This window comes from Neofelis nebulosa, chromosome 17 (assembly GCF_028018385.1).
Source record: "Neofelis nebulosa isolate mNeoNeb1 chromosome 17, mNeoNeb1.pri, whole genome shotgun sequence".
In the NCBI taxonomy this organism is placed as follows: Eukaryota; Metazoa; Chordata; class Mammalia; order Carnivora; family Felidae; genus Neofelis; species Neofelis nebulosa.
Window position 1 is genome coordinate 3375612 of NC_080798.1, and position 15633 is coordinate 3391244.

Consider the following 15633-nt stretch of genomic DNA (forward strand, 5'->3'; position numbering starts at 1 on the left):
GTTGTTTATCCATTCTATTTTGCATGATGTCTTCAGTGTGGCAGCTTCTGTTGGACGCTGGGAACCCCGAGTTGATGCAAATCCAGACTTTACCTCCAAACGACTTACTCTCATCAAGGAAACAAAGTAGAGACGCAGAGTCTGGGAATGAAGTTCCCAGCGACGGGCAGAAAGGACAGAGTTACACAGGGAAAGCCAATGCCTCCAACTACACCCCTGTCTTCCTTCAACAAAGTCTGCCTCCTGATCTGTGTCTAGGAAAGATGATTGTTACATTGGCTTCTCCTTCCTCTTATCCTGAACAGGATTTCAGGTGGTAGACAGAGGTCCATGCAATTTGGTAAGAAAGCGCTCTCTCGGGGCGCCTGGGTGGCGCAGTCGGTTAAGCGTCCGACTTCAGCCAGGTCACGATCTCGCGGTCCGTGAGTTCGAGCCCCGCGTCAGGCTCTGGGCTGATGGCTCGGAGCCTGGAGCCTGTTTCCAATTCTGTGTCTCCCTCTCTCTCTGCCCCTCCCCCGTTCATGCTCTGTCTCTCTCTCTGTCCCAAAAATAAATAAAAAACGTTGAGAAAAAAAAAAAAAAAAAGAAAGCGCTCTCTCTCTCTCTCTCTCTCTCTCTCTCTTTTTAATGTTTATTTATGTTTGAGAGAGGCAGAGACAGAGTTCGAGCAGTTGGGGGGGGGGCAGACGGAGAGGGAGACACAGAATCCAAAGCAGGCTCCAGGCTCTGAGCAGTCAGCACAGAGGCCGACGTGGGGCTCGAACCCACGAACCCCAAGATCATGACCTGAGCCAAAGTTGGATGTTCAACCAACTGAGCCACCCAGGTGTCCTGGTAAGAAAGCTCTCTGACCAGCAGGTTAAGTGGAGAATGAGGCAAAAGATTCCCCCATATACTAGAAAAAAAAAAAAGGCAGAGTACTAACTTGCACTGAGCTTCCTGATAGCCAATGGGAAAAGGGAAATCTGATCAGTTACACAGGTTGTGATGTCCATGCGATTTAACAAATTTCTCCTTTTTTCTTTTTTTAAATGTTTTTATTTATTTTTGAGAGAGAGAGAGAACACGAGTGGGGGAGAGGCAGAGAGAGAGGGAGACACAGAATCTGAAGGAGGCTCCAGGCTCTGAGCTGTCAGTACAGAGCCCGACATGGGGCTCGAACTCACAAGCTGTGAGATCATGAACTGAGCCAAAGTCAGATGCCTAACTGAGCCACCCAGATGCCCCGTTAAGCGATTTAACAAATTTCTTTTTAAAATGCAATAATTTTCGTATGTGTGAGTGAGTTAGGGGACATCTTAATGAAAACAGCATTATGCATTACTATTATCACTATTACTGCTACTGCCGGTAACAATAATCCTCACAGCCATCACGTGAAATGGACGTGATTATTATTCCCAGTTGACAAATAAGGAAACTGGGCTTCAGAGAAGTAGCATGACCTCTGAGGATCATACAGCCAGAAAGTCTGTCTCTAAGTCCTGGGATCGAATCTGCTCTGAGTTAGAGTCCCTGGTTCCGCGTCTCAACAAGAAAGGCGACAAATGAGAAGAACAAAATCATTACAAATGGTGATCCGTGTGGGCAGTAAGCTAGTGAGGGCCGAGATGATTTAGAAAGGGCAGTCAGTGGGGCGCCTGGGTGGCTCAGTCGGTTGGGCGTCCGACTTCAGCTCAGGTCACGATCTCGCGGTTCGCAAGTTCGAGCCCCGCATCGGGCTCTGGGCTGATGGCTCAGAGCCTGGAGCCTGCTTCCGATTCTGTGTCTCCCTCTCTCTCTGCCCCTCCCCGGTTCATGCTGTGTTTTTCTCTGTCTCAAAAATAAATACACGTTAAAAAAAATTAAAAAAAAAAAAAAGAAAGGGCAGTCAGGGCAGCTTTCCTGAAGAGGTAATGTTTGGGCTGTGTTGTGAATGACAAGAAGGAATGAGGCTCGCAAAGATGAGGGGGGACGTATAATGGAATACTATTCAGTCATAAGAAGGAGTTTTTATGCTGATTCATGCTACAGCTTAATGCACCTTAAGAGCGTGATTGTAAGTGAAAGAAGTCAGACACAAAAGGCCACTTAGTGTATGATTCCATCTGTGTAAAATATCCAGAAGAGGCAAATCCAAAGGGGGGGGGGGGGGAGTAGATTCGTGGTTTGCAGGGACTAGGGAGAGGGAGAAATGGGGAGAGACTGGTTAATGAGCACAGGGTGATGAGAAAGTTCTGGAGCTGGCTAGTGGTGATGGTTGCACAGTATTGTGAATATCCTAAGTGTCATTCAACTTTATGTTGGGTGTACTTTACCACAATAAAATAAAGATGAAGGGGAAGAGACTCCCAGGCAGAAGGAACCCTAAGTTGCAAAGGCCCTGGGGCAAGAGCAGGTTTGGTATGTTCTCAAAAGAGCCAGGAGGCCAGTGAGTCCCGCAGGGACTGCTGAGACCCAGCTTCACTCCCTAGTGCCCAGAACTGTCCTTGGATGGCAGGTGGACCCCCTTCAATCCCTGACACCACAGCCAGCTGCCTGTTACCATTCCTAATTTACAGAGCAGAAAACTGAGGCACAGAAAGGGTGACTGACTTACCTCAGGTCGTGGAGCTGGAGAGCCAGGCTCCTTGGGTGTTGCACACCGTGCTGGGTGCTGGGGCTGGTCTGGAGACCTGCCTCACTCAAGTCCTGCCCTTGTGGAACTCAAAGGCAGGTTAAGTCACCTGGTCGAGGCCTCTCAGCCAGCAGGTGATGGCAAGATGTAAAGCCAGGCATGTCTGACACCCAAAGCCATATTCTCCAGCATCCTACCATTGGGTTCCCTGAATATAAAGTACTGGGAGTCACAGGGTATAGACTGCTGTGGCCATTCTGCTGGGAAGGGAAGGCAAGAGAGAACTCAGAGAAAGATCCCCCGCTGGAGTTGGACATTTTGGGGGTCGGGGAGGAGGGAATTGGTGTAGCAGAGGGAAATACGCAAAGGATTCAGACGTGGAGGCCAGAGAAGACTTGGTGTGCCTCCCATGGTGTGCTGTTACCAATTTTATGAAGCCCTGCTGTGTAGTCTGCCTATTTTCATGGTGTAAATACTCCCACCACGGCTGATTTCAAGCCACCGATGTGAAGTCACTGAATACGAAGCCAAGAAGAGAGGCCTATTAGCATGCCATCATGCAGTAATATAGTATTTCCCAGGGTCAAGATGAAGGTTCCCAAATCTAAGACGAAGCCGACAAAACAAAACCATCAGCAATCAAGATAAATAGCATTTTAATACAATATTTTTGAAAGATTAAAATTAATCCAAAAAAAAGAAATCCACGATGGATAAAATATAAAATTCTTATTTGTTTTTAGAAAGTTTTTAATGTGTATTTATTTTTGAGAGAGAGAGAGAGAGCATGAGCCAGGGAGGGGAGAGAGAGAAGGGGACAGAGGATCTAAAGTAGTCTCTGTGCCAATAGCCAGATGTGGGGCTTGAATTCACAAACGGTGATATCACGACCTGAGCTGAAGTCAGATGCTTAACCCACTGATCCACCCAGGGGCCTCTGTATTACCTTTATTGTAATGTAATGCATTTAATTGGAATTTAATTTTAGTAATTAGTAATGACTGTATGTAACGCATATCCTGAAACTTGAACAACCAGGGGCCAGCACTAGCTAGACCAAGCACTTTGCTGTTTCCCGCCTGTTGAGAAGCCCTGGATGGTAGAACCACGAGGAGAAAGGGACAGGGGACACAGAGGTCTAGGCCGCCTCACTTTAATTCGAATTAATCAAGATTCTATTCCTGTTCTGTGTCAATTTGAATCTGCCTACACCTCCCCCATCCCAGATGTGTGGATCGCCCCAGGCCCCGCCCCAGCCTCTCCTGGCCCCGCCCCAGCCTCTCCTGGCCCCGCCCCAGCCTCTCCTGCCCCGCCCCAGTCTCTCTTGGCCCCGCCCCTTCTCCTCCAGCGCCGTCGTCATGACAACCGCGTCCCTACGCCTTCCGCTCCCGCAAGCGCTCCCATTGGCCAAAAGTTCGCAGCGTGCTCGTCCCGCTCACTCTCATTGGTCAGTTGATCGCGCCGGTGCCAACCCGCGTACTCTCATTGGGTGATTGGTCGAAAAGGAAGGGGGCGAGAGGTAGTAGTGTGTAGTGGGTGCAGAACTGCAGCAGCGCAGCACCGAGCAGGGAGGGAGGGGGCGACCCGGAGTCTTTGAAAGGATAGAGGTGAGGGGATGTCACATGGAGGAGAGGGACGAGAAATGAGGGGCGGTGACAGGGGAATGGGTGGGTGAGGCAGAGACGATGTTTGGGGACTCCCAGGATGTCTGTCCTGCAGGGCAATGACCACACCGGCAGGCTCTGGCACAGGCTTCGGCTCCGTGTCCTGGTGGGGCTTGTCCCCAGCGCTGGACCTGCAGGCTGAGAGTGAGTCCCTTCCCCCGCCCCCCCCCCCCCGCCCAAGGACCACATCTGACCCGGCGGTTGCCTTCCCAGCCCGGCAGGCGGCGCGCAAACGTTCTCTGAGTCTCCAACGGCGGCGCCGCCCTTCACTGGGCGTCCCAAATGGCCTTTGCGGACTACGATTCCCAGAATGCTTAGAGGCACAGCTCCCTCGGGAACCTAGGCCAGGCGTGCGAGTCCTGCTGGGAGTTGTAGTCCATCGTTCTGGGGCGGCTGCAGGGGGAGGCTCTCCAGGCCTCCAACCCGAGCCTGTGTCATCTTACTAGGTCCTCCTGTGGACCCAGATTTGCGGGAGGATACAGAGCACACGACGCCCGAGCTAGATGTACTGCTGGTGGGATCCGTGGATGGGCGGCACCTGCTTCGGACTCTGGCCCGTGCAGCTCTCTGGCCTCGCAGGAGGTTACATGTGAGCCGGGATTGTGGGGTGGGTGGCGAGAGGAGAATGAAGGTGAGTGCCCAGACTCCTGTGTTTGAAGGAAGCCAGTGTACAGGATGTCTGGGTCCTGTGGAGGGACGAGGATTGTGGCTCCCGCTCCTGGGTATCCTAGGAGCCGGGGAATCATTTCTCCCTGTCTTTCCAGTTCTATGTGCTTGAGAATAATCTGGAAGCTGTGGCCCGACACATGCTGATCTTCAGCCTAGCCTTGGAGGAACCTGAGAAGATGGGGCTGCAAGGTCAGTTACAAGGACCCAGACATTCTGGCCCCCAGTGGCTCTTCCCCACCCCGCAGGGATTCTGGCATTTCAATGGTGCAATTACACCTTTGGGTCACAGTTGCCTGTTCCATTACTCGCTCATTCATTTGATAGTCTCAGAGCCTCAGCTTTACCCACCTGTACAATGGGGCTAAATATACCACCTCCTAGAGCCATTGAAAGAATTCCGGGAGAAAATCTGCATAAACTCTCTGTATGGTGCATGACACAGGATAACCATTGAAACCTCCTACCACAGGAGAAGTCCAAAAGAGATCAAAGGACTTCTTAAGAGGTAGTGAATCTCCCAGATGTGGGGAAGGTTTGGCTGAGCTCAGCCAGAGCCTCCCATGGGCCTGAGTCTTCTCAGTTAGAGACATGAATCCCAGAGAGTCTGCCTGGAGGAGGCAGCCTTGGAAGTGAGATTGAAGGGGGGAGGAGGATTTGGGTGGGGAGGCAGAAAGGATAATTTCTCAGTAACAACGACTTCGATTTAGTGCCTAGAGCAAAGTCTGGACTGAGACAATCTGTTCAAATCCCAGCTCCAGGGGCACCTGGGTGGCTCAGTCGGTTAAGTGTCCAACTTCAGCTCAGATCATGATCTCACAGTCCGTGGGTTCAAGCCCCGCATCTGGCTCTGTGCTGACACCTCAGAGCCTGGAGCCTGCTTTGGATTCTGTGTCTCCCTCTCTCTCTGCCCCTCCCCTGCTCACACTCTGTCTCTCCCTCTAAAAAATAAACATAGAAAAAAATTATTTAAAAAAAAAATCCCAGCTCTGTTTCCTGAGTGGCCTGGGGCTAGTCTCTGCCCATTTCTGGGCCTCAGTTTCTACACTGATGCAATGAGGATCCTAGAAATTCTTTCCCCATAGAATTCTTGTGAGGATTAAAAAAAAAATGTATATCTCCTGGCTTGTCATATATGACTTTGTTGTCATACTTATGGATGGTACTTGTCACTAACAGCCCAGAGCCTTCAGAATACAGTGCACACATTTCACAATGCACCTTGTAGAAGATTCTGAAGCTAGAACTAATCTAATCTAACTTAAGGTATATAGTTCTCTATTATAAGATTCTTAAACAATTCATATATTGATACAGATGCATTGATACGGATGTATATGTGTGTCCAACTAAAGGCATACCGTTCTCTTTTATAAGATTCCTCACTAGGGGCGCCTGGGTGGTTGAGTCGGTTAAGCCTCTGACTCTTGATTTTGGCTCAGGTCATGACCTCCTGGTCGTGAGATGGAACCCTTGTGTCGGGCTCTGTGGCGGCTGTGAATCCTGCTTAAGATTCTCTCTTCCTCTGCCCCTCCCACACTCACTCTCTCAAAAATAAACAAACAAAAACCTTAAAAGAAAAAGATTCCTACTAAAATGGAACAATTTGACGCTATGGTATTTTAACATGCATAAGTCTCCATTTCCATCTCTCTATGTAACCTTTTCTTCTTTAAGGGGAGGAATATTTAAACATGAAATTCAGGACTGGGCTCACCTGGAGGGCGGGGAAGACTAGGAGACCCAGATTAGGTCTAAGTAATTCTTCCCGTTTGAGGGATGGATCGGGGGGGGGGGGGGGTCTGCCAGTGTCCCTTAGGCATGTGTGACTATAAAATAATGAGATTGCCCTACAGAAGGTATGCGTCACCCACACGGGTCTCATTTCTGGGTTCACTCCTCTGCTGTCCCCGCTAATCCAGCCCCACCTTTCCCCAGAGAGGAGCGAGACCTTCCTGGAGGTGTGGGGGAACGCGTTGCTGCGCCCCCAGGTGGCCGCCTTCGTGCGCGCGCAGGCCGACCGCCTGGCGCGCCTGGTCCCGGAGCCCCACCGCCTGGCGGAGCAGCTGCCCTGGCTCAGCCTGAGCGCCCTCAAGGTGGCGTCACCGCCCAGGATCCGGACGGCCACGGGAACAATGCACTTGGGCGATCCAAAAGGGTTTTTGTAAATGGAAGTCGAACCCCAGCTCCCCGGCGCCCACTGTGGGATGTGCGCTAGGGGGGGGGTACTCTCAGAAATTCGGTTTCTTCGTCTGAGAAATGGGAGACTCATTCCCACGCCCCGGGATGGCAGGGAGGGTAAAGCGGGAGGAAGCGCTCTCGCTGCAGCCGCCTCTCCATCGCTCTCTCCCCACGCGTGCTGGCCGTGTAGTTCCGCGAGCGCGACGCGCTGGAGGCTGTGTTCCGCTTCTGGGCCGGCGGGGAGAAGGGTCCTGAGGTCTTCCCCATGAGCCGCCTCTGGGACTCCAGGCTGCGTCACTACCTGGGCTCCCGTTACGACGCCCGGCGCGGTGTCAGCGACTGGGATTTGCACATGAAGCTGCACGACCGCGGGGTGAGGGGCCTGGGAGGAGGGGCTGGGGGCCTGGACTTCTGGGTCTGAGGGAGGAGGGGCTGATTCCCGGGTCCGGGGGAGGAAGGGCTGGGGGCCTGATTCCTGGGTCTGAGGGAGGAGGCGCTGAGGGGCCGGACTCCTGGGTCCGAGGGAGGAGGGACTGGCAGTCTGGTCTCTGAGGGAGGAGGGTCTGGGGGCCTGGACTCCTGGGTCCGAGGGAGGACGCTGGGGAGCCATATGCCAGATTTACTTAGGCTTCTGTTCATTCCTCTCCCTACCCAGGCCCGAGTCATCCACACTCGCGAGTTCCGGCGTTGGAGGGACACAGGCGTCGCCTTTGAACTCAGAGACTCCAGCGCCTACCACGTGCCCAACCGGACCCTTGCGTCTGGCCGCCTCCTGAGCTATGTGAGTGTCTACCTCCCTGCCCTGGCCGATCCTTCTTTTCGGGGACATAGGAACCGGGGTCTTGGACGTTGACCCTACCTGCCTCTTCGCTCCTTGCTTTCTCAAGCACGGGGAGCGTGTCGCTACTCGCGGGTACTGGGGGGACATTGCCACGGGACCATTCATGGCCTTTGGCATCGAAGCGGACGATGAGAGCCTCCTGCGGACCAGCAACGGACAGCCAGTCAAGGTGGGCGCCTGGAGGTGCTGGGTTCTGGGAGAGGGTTTTCGAGGCCCCGCCCCCCCCCCCCCCCCTACTTTCTCAGCCCAGTCTGGAAATCCAAACTAACCCACATCCCATCCGTCACCGCATGCTCGCGCTGGGCGTTGGGGGAGGGGTGCTGTACTCTAGGCCCTGCCGGGTCACCCTGGCCGCGCCCCTTCTCTCCCCAGACCGCGAGTGAGATCACCCAGCACAACGTGACGGAGCTGTTCCGAGAGGTGGCCGCCTGGAGGCGCCCGACAGCCAACCACGGAACCCCTGAGCAGGTGCACGGCGAGGGCCCTGGAAGCCCGGAGCGCGGTAAGCGTGCCAGTCAGCTCACCCTCTTGAAATGCGAGTTGGGTGACACAGTGGGCACATCATCCTCCGGGGAGGAGTGGGACCCGGACCCCCATCCTGGGCTTCGGGTTCCAGGGATTTCGAGTCCAGAGTGTGTACTGATATGGCCTCCAATGCCTGGACAAATGGTCTCTTGTACCTGTGGTTGTCGATTTTTCTCTCTTCTCTTTGTATTTCTCTCCCTTTCCTAAATCCTAACACCATTATTGTCATTCAGATAGAATTATTTTCTTTAAATATAATTTATTGTCGATTTGACTTCCATACAATACCCAGTGCTCATCCCAACAAGTGCCCTCCTCAATGCCCATCACCCACTTTCCCCTCTCCCCCTCCCCCCATCAACCCTCAGTTTGTTCTCTGCATTTAAGAGTCTCTTATGGTTTGCCCATTCTGATAGAATTCTAATCCTACCTGCAGAAGACTAAGAGACGAGAACATTCTAACAAGGTGCTGTGTCCCAGCTCACTTTTGGAGAAACCCCGCCCCCCCCCCCCCACACCTCAATTCCGGTCTGCCTCCTTGGAACCATCCCCCAACCTGGTTCTTCCTGGATGTCCTGTGGCACCAGAAAAGGCCACCCACTCTTGCCCTCTTTTGAGTCTCAGTTGCCTAGTCTGTAAGATGGGTCTCTCTACCTGCCGGGCTGACTTTCCCAGAATTTTCCAGGAACCCACTTGTGAGGAAGGGCTTCAAGACAAGCAAAGAGTGTTATCTCCAAGCTTTGTTGTCTAACTCTGTGAGTCTTCCTCAGCTGCCCCTTCCCCGGAATTCACCGTTCACTTCCTGCCTCTCGGCTCTGCCCAAACCCTTCACCACAAGAGCTGCTACGAGGGACGGTTCCAGCTTCTCTACGTGGCCTGTGGGTAAGAGGGAGGTTCCCGGACTTCTCTCCCCCAACATCTCCTCCCTTAGGCCCAGGAATCTTGGCCCCCAGACCGTCCTCAATCAGTGGGCAGATCCCCCAGCCCCACTCTTCCCTCGGGACCTGCAAGTCTGAGCCTCAGTCCTCCCCTTTTCTCTGCCCAGGATGGTGCATCTTCTCAGCCCTGACCTCGGGGCTTGCGTGGCTCCCGGAGGACACCTGATCGTGGAATTAGCCCGGTGAGCCGACAGAGGACAGGGCAGGGAACGTCCAGGCTGACGGCCGTCAGCCAGGACCCCTAACACACCACTTCCTGGTTGCAGGTACCTGGTAGACCTGCGGCAAGAGCAGCTGCAGGGGTTTTCCGCCCGGGTCGGGGAGCTAGCTCAGGCGGCTGGATTCACCCCGCAGAACCAGGACAGGCCCTCTGAGACCTTCGCACGCTTCTACAAGTCCGGGGACTCTGCTTGCCTCCGCAGCCACGCCGCTGTGCAATCCACGACTCCGCCCCCTGGCGCCCTGGTCCCGCCCTCTGTACAATCCGCGACTCCGCCCCCTGGCGCCCTGGCCCCGCCCTCTGTACAATCCACGACTCCGCCCCCTGTACAATCCGCGACTCCGCCCCCTGACGCCCTGGTCCCGCCCCTTGAGGCAAGGAACCCGCCCCCGGAGGGCCTGACCCAGCCTTCGGAAGGCAAGACCCCACCCTCTGAGCGCCTCAAACTACCCTCAGAGTCTCGGGCTTCACTCTCAGAGGTTCAGGCTCCGCCCACAGGGAGTCAGACCCCAAAACCAGAGAGTCTGCCCCGACTGCCAGATACCCAGCCCCCCATCTCTGACCTCTAGTCAGGTCCCGGAAGTAGAGCCCGCCTGTAGAATACTCAGTTACACTCTCAACATTCTCAATCAGCTTCAGAGGTGTTGCTAGAATTTCAGATTACATTCCTGGGATGCTATAGTCTGTTCTTAGAATTCTAGATGGTTCTCTCAGAGTTCTCCATTTCATTCCTGAGCCTCTACACACAGCCTGGCGATCTGGCCCTGAGGCTCAGGCCCTCTGTGTGGTCCCCTTGTCGCCAGAGGTCCTGTTTTAACTGGGGTTTGGGGTGGTCTGCTCTCCAGGGCTAGTCAGCACCCACATGGTCCAAGTAAAGAGAGTGGGGTCCTCTTCTCCGTGTGCCCGTGTAGCTTTCCTGTCCTCAGTCTTGTCTCAGGGCTGGGGGAGGGGAGGGCCTAGGGTGGTCAAGAGAGGAGACCTAGTTCCAAGTAAACTAGAAGTGGGTTTCTCTGTGCTGTTGCCTGCGAGAGTCTGGGCCACACCTGGATCCTGAAATAAATCAAAATTTATTGAGTGGCCAAGAGGTTTGGGGCAGTGAAACTGACCATAGCTCTCATGGAGACTGCACTTTAGCGTGGAGGTGGAGCCCAGACTCCTGGGTCTGAGGAAGGAAGGGGCAGGGGGCTTGGACTCCTGGGTCTGAGGGAGGAGGGGCTGGGGGCCTGGACTCCTGGGTCTGAGGGAGGAGGGGACTGGGGGCCTGGACTCCTAGGTCAGAAGGAGGAGGGGGCTGGATCCCCAGGCCGCCAAGGTGGAAGGGTGATCCAGCTGGAGCATGGCCCACCCCACCCCTCACGCGCCCCAGTTATCTCGCATCCTGGGCAGGGGGAGGAGGCGGCAGCAGTATATTTAGTCTCGGTGTTCGCCCTTTATCTCAGTGTCCTCCGGGAAGCTTGGGCAGGCCGGAGGAGACCAAAGTCCCGGGGGCCTTCAAGGTCACCCCGGACGCCCCCTTACTGACCCTCCAAGCGCCTCTTGCCCCTTCTCTGCCTCCTGCAAGCCCTGGCCTGAGTCTCAGCATGGCGGACAAGTGAGTGCAGCCTGGTAACCCGGAATCCCAAGGTCCGAGGCGGCGAGAGGTGGGGCGATCTCCCGGGGTCCTGAGAGGTTGAGACCTGCGAGGCTGGGCACACGGCCTGAGAGGGGAGGTGGAGACAGGACTCCCGGGTGTCTGCACGACGGAAGTTTGGGAATCAGACCTTCTAGGACCTGAGGACGGGGGGAACTGTTGGGCTGGCAGGACAGGACACAGGCCCATGTTAACCCCTCGCTCCCGGTCTCTCTTCCTCCAGCAGCGACGATGCGGTGAGAGCAGACGCGGGCGGGAGGCGCCCGGCAAGGGAGGGCGCAGCAGGGCGGGACCTGGGGCGGGAGGCTGCAGCCCCAGGAGACCTTGTGCAGGGGGGCTGGGGAATCCGGCGGTGACGCGGCTCCGTTCCCCCAACCGCAGGCGGGCTGCCCGCCTCCCGCGCCGGCCCCGGTCCGACGCCGGTCCTCCGCTAACTACCGTGCGTACGCCACGGAGCCGCACGCCAAGGTGAGCGCCGAGCTCTACGAGTCTGGGCTCAGAGTCCTAGGAAGCTGTCTGAACCTGGGGGAGGAGGGGCGGGGCTCCGGTAGTGGGCGGAGCCAAGGCGGATGGGGCACCTCGGGGGCGGAGTTTTGCCGAGGGCCTGGCTCGGATTGGTGAAAGCTGCGTGTGGGCGGAGTTCCGTTGCCCATGGGAACTGCGATTGCTTAGGGAGTGGGGGGCGGTGCCTAATCAGTCAGAAGTCCGGATTGGTGGAGGGGACTAAGGGGCGTGGCCTCCGGTAGATTCAGGGCAGGCGTTGGAGGCGGGCCAAATATGGGCGGGGCTTGAGGGAGCGGCCGTGAGGCCCCTCTCACCGCCCGTCTTCGCCTCCCCGCCTTGATTGCTCCTTGCTCCGTCTCGCCCCGGCAGAAAAAGTCCAAGATTTCCGCCTCGAGGAAACTGCAGCTGAAGGTGAGGATAGGCCTGGAGAGGGCGCCTCGGTGTCCTCGCGGGGGGCGGGCAGGGCTGGAGAGTCGTGCTTGTATGGGTGGGTGTGGCCGTGTGGTGGGTAGCCCCACGAGGGGCGGGGCCTTGGAATGATGGACAGGCCCCGGAGGGGCGTGTTTCCAGAAGACCGTCCTAGCTGGGGACTGGAGGGTCGACTTGGCCGGCGCGGCTCTCCTGGTACCGCACGGCCCTCATGCGCTGCCCCGGACGGGCTGCGGTCCCCGGCCTCCCCTCCGCAGACCCTGATGCTGCAGATCGCGAAGCAGGAGCTTGAGCGGGAGGCGGAGGAGCGGCGCGGAGAGAAGGGGCGCGCTTTGAGCACGCGGTGCCAGCCTCTGGAGTTGGCCGGGCTGGGCTTCGCGGAGCTGCAGGTACTCCTCGGGGACTCCGGCCCGGCCCGGGATCCGAGGTTCCTAGTGTCCCGTCCTGCATCCTTGGGACGACTCACAGGTCTAGTCACTATCCCCCACTTCTGCTCGGGACCTTGGGGTCCAGTCTCCCAATCCTTCCTCTCAGGAGTTCAGAAATACGGCCCGCAGCTGCCTACAAGTCCCAAAAGCCAGAGGTTGATTTCTCCAGCCCCGATTCCGTCAGATTCTCGGGACCCCTGGCTCCTAGCACCCTTTGTTCCAACCGCTCCAGAGTCGGCTTCAAACTACTCCTGCAGGATCAGATGTCCAGGCCCCCAGCCCCTCCTCCCTCAGATGCAGGAATCGGGACACCACCCCCCCCCCCCCACCACCAGCACCACCACATACACCACATTCCTTGACCAGGACTTGTGCCGACAACTCCACGCCCGCGTGGACAAAGTGGATGAAGAGAGATACGACGTGGAGGCAAAAGTCACCAAGAACATCACGGAGGTGGGAGGCATTGGGCAGTCTCCTTCCTTCCAGGGTAGGGTGTGGTGCCTGGGGCTGTGGTCTCAGCCTGATCTCTTGCAGCTGCTTGTGGTGGCAGACACCGAGAGACCCGGGTCAGCTCTGTGGGCCTGGCAGACAGGAGCAGAAGAATGAGTATAAAGCGGTTAGGGAAGGCTGTTCCAGGCAGAGGGAACAGCATGCAGCAGCCAGGAGGTGGGAAAACAGAAGACGTGTTCTCGGAAATGTGTCGCCGGAGCACGGAGGGTTGATGAGCGAGCTCACGCATGGCACAGGGAATTTTGTGGGATGCGTGCACCTGGGCCAGGAAGTGTCAGTGTTTTTCAGAGATGAGGCTGGGCAGATCCGGGAGGGCTGACAGTTCCTGGATGAGGAGCTTGGATGTTTTCCTGAAGGCGGTGGGAGCTGAGCGAGGGAGAGCCTGGATGAGGCCTGGAGGGAGATAGGAGGGAGGTGTAGGGTGCAAGAGTGGGGCTGGGGGAGGGGGGGACCGGAGGAGAGCAAGTCTCCACTCCCCTTATGGCTGCTCCCAGATAGCAGATCTGACCCAGAAGATCTTTGACCTTCGGGGCAAGTTTAAGCGGCCCACCCTGCGGAGGGTGAGGATCTCTGCGGATGCCATGATGCAGGCACTGCTGGGCACTAGGGCTAAGGAGTCCTTAGACCTGCGGGCCCACCTCAAGCAGGTGAAGAAGGAGGACACAGAGAAGGTGAGTGCGGCTAGGGCCAGGAAACAGGGTGCTCAGAGGAGAGGGTGTGGGGGGAACACTCCTGGGGCCTAAGCTCAGGACAGATGGTACTTGGGTTATGGGGAGAAGAATCTGGCCAGGGAGCCTCAACAGGCATTGTGGAGAAAGGAAGTAGCAAGGAGTCAAAATGCGCCTGAGGTCTACAACAGGAAGTCCCCACTAGAGAGGAATAGAGAGAAGAATAGAGCACGCGGAGACAAGAAGGGAAGCCGCAGGGTATAATAGGAAGTAACAAGCAAGCAAGGAGGCCAGAAGTGCCTGAGGGAGACAGGAATGGGGGGGGGGTGGTGGCTTGAAGGGACTGCCTGAGGGGACAAGGAGTGTTCCAGAACCAGATCCCGGGCTGGACATCCCAAGGGGAGGCTGGAGGGTGGGCGGAGGATACTTGAGAGCCCCTCACCTCTGAACCCACTCCTCCAGGAAAACCGGGAGGTGGGAGACTGGCGGAAAAACATCGACGCGCTGAGTGGCATGGAGGGCCGCAAGAAAAAGTTTGAGGGCTGAGCTGGCTGCCCCGCCGCCCTGGCCCTGAAGGCAGAAGGCGTCCCTGAGGAATAAAGCTTCTCTCTGAGCTAAGAGTGGCTGCACGTCTGCTACCGGGGCGGGGGCTTTGGTGTGAGGGAGACGGAGAAGCCACACCACACAGCAGGAGCAGGGCCAGCGGCCTTGCGGGCACTCGCAGCTCCTCTGGGAGTGAGACTGGGGGTGCACGGAGATGCCCCGACCAAGGCCCAGAGAGAGACACGCACAGAGACACAGAGAGACTGAGTCACAGGCCCAGAGAGAGACAGAGACCCAAAAAGAGGGAGACAAGACAGCCATTCCTAGAAAGATCTGCAAAGAAAGGGGAAATGGAGAGGCAGATGTACACAACGAAACACAGAGGCCATGGAAAGAGACAAAAAGAAGGGTCCAAGTAGGGGGAAGGGCAGAGACACAGACCCCCCGGGAAGAGCTAGAAAGACACAGACACGGATCCAGAGCCAGACAGAGACAGAAACGGGGTCACAGACAGACACCAACAGACAGATACCGAGAGATGCAGATTGGCTGAGACACCCGCAGAAATGTGGAGACAAAAATGCATGGGGAGACGTGCAGAGTGAAAACCACAGAGACGCAGAGAGCTCCAGGGAGAGCCTGGAACAGACCCAAAGAGACCCTCCCCCCCCCCCCCCCCCCCCCCCGAGAAAGTCACAGAAATAGAAACAGAGATGGCAGACAGTGAGAGACAGAGACACCGGGAGGCAGGAGGGGTGAGGAATCCCGCCCTCGGGGCTGGCTCCCCTAGAGTTCAAGGTCATGGCTTGGCAGGGAAAGGAGGGGGGGGGGGGGAGGAATACCAAAACAGATCGGTGTCAGTTGGAGGTGGGGGAGTGTGAGGTGGGGCGGGCCTGACACCACACCCTCTGCCCTCCCCCCACCCACACCTGCTTCCCCGCTTTAGCGCCTGTTGTCACCGGGGTGGAATCCTGGTGGCTGACAAAGGGGTGGGGGTGGGGAGGGGGAGACAGAGATGGACAGAGACAGAGGGAAAGACAGACCCACAGGCGGAGAGTCACAGGGACAAAGGAGAGGCAGACAGTGTCAGAGAGGTGGAGGCCCAGAGACAGAAACCACAAGGGAGAAAGCGCCCCACGGTCCCCCTTTTGTCAATAACTATTCTCCAAGGACCTACTGTGTGCTGAGCCCAGGGACTCCAAAGCAGAGAATGCAGCGTGCTGTACGGGAGGTGGGGAGCCCAGAGGTCGGGGTCACCTGACCCAGCCTGGGATCAGGGCGGTGCTG

At 56.5% G+C, this 15633-nt stretch overlaps 2 protein-coding genes across 5 annotated transcripts; both read left to right on the plus strand.

Moving 5' to 3' along the window:
* Positions 1-4104: 4104 nt before the first annotated feature.
* On the plus strand, positions 4105-10708 carry DNAAF3 (dynein axonemal assembly factor 3). 3 transcript variants are annotated; one of them, XM_058708584.1, is made up of 12 exons: positions 4105-4203; positions 4316-4404; positions 4707-4891; positions 5025-5118; positions 6865-7022; positions 7298-7480; positions 7763-7888; positions 7995-8117; positions 8321-8450; positions 9244-9355; positions 9519-9593; positions 9678-10708. In XM_058708584.1, the coding sequence occupies exons 2-12, from the start codon at positions 4320-4322 to the stop codon at positions 10198-10200; spliced, it is 1794 nt and encodes a 597-aa protein (XP_058564567.1). In that variant the 5' UTR covers positions 4105-4203; positions 4316-4319; the 3' UTR covers positions 10201-10708. The 3 variants fall into 3 exon arrangements, with proteins under 3 accessions (XP_058564567.1, XP_058564568.1, XP_058564569.1); XM_058708585.1 differs by having other exon boundaries at positions 4707-4849; XM_058708586.1 differs by lacking the exons at positions 4105-4203; positions 4707-4891.
* Positions 10709-11072: 364 nt separating this feature from the next.
* Positions 11073-14421, plus strand: TNNI3 (troponin I3, cardiac type). Of its 2 annotated transcripts, none has more exons than XM_058708592.1 (8): positions 11073-11222; positions 11485-11497; positions 11643-11729; positions 12135-12176; positions 12452-12583; positions 12989-13078; positions 13630-13806; positions 14266-14421. In XM_058708592.1, exons 1-8 carry the CDS (start codon positions 11212-11214, stop codon positions 14347-14349), a joined length of 636 nt encoding a protein of 211 aa, XP_058564575.1. In that variant the 5' UTR covers positions 11073-11211; the 3' UTR covers positions 14350-14421. The 2 variants fall into 2 exon arrangements, with proteins under 2 accessions (XP_058564575.1, XP_058564576.1); XM_058708593.1 differs by having other exon boundaries at positions 11087-11222; positions 11488-11497.
* Positions 14422-15633: the final 1212 nt, after the last annotated feature.

What these genes read in the sequence shown, in the direction of transcription:
- DNAAF3 (XM_058708584.1), top strand. Translation starts at nt 4,320, where the DNA reads ATGACCACACCGGCAGGCTCTGGCACAGGCTTCGGCTCCGTGTCCTGG. An exon ending in GTGGCGAGAGGAGAATGAAG is followed by an intron (nt 4,892 to 5,024) that starts GTGAGTGCCCAG and finishes CTGTCTTTCCAG; the next exon opens with TTCTATGTGCTTGAGAATAA. An exon ending in TCAGCCTGAGCGCCCTCAAG is followed by an intron (nt 7,023 to 7,297) that starts GTGGCGTCACCG and finishes CTGGCCGTGTAG; the next exon opens with TTCCGCGAGCGCGACGCGCT.
- TNNI3 (XM_058708592.1), top strand. An exon ending in CCACGGAGCCGCACGCCAAG is followed by an intron (nt 11,730 to 12,134) that starts GTGAGCGCCGAG and finishes TCGCCCCGGCAG; the next exon opens with AAAAAGTCCAAGATTTCCGC. An exon ending in AGAAGGAGGACACAGAGAAG is followed by an intron (nt 13,807 to 14,265) that starts GTGAGTGCGGCT and finishes CCACTCCTCCAG; the next exon opens with GAAAACCGGGAGGTGGGAGA.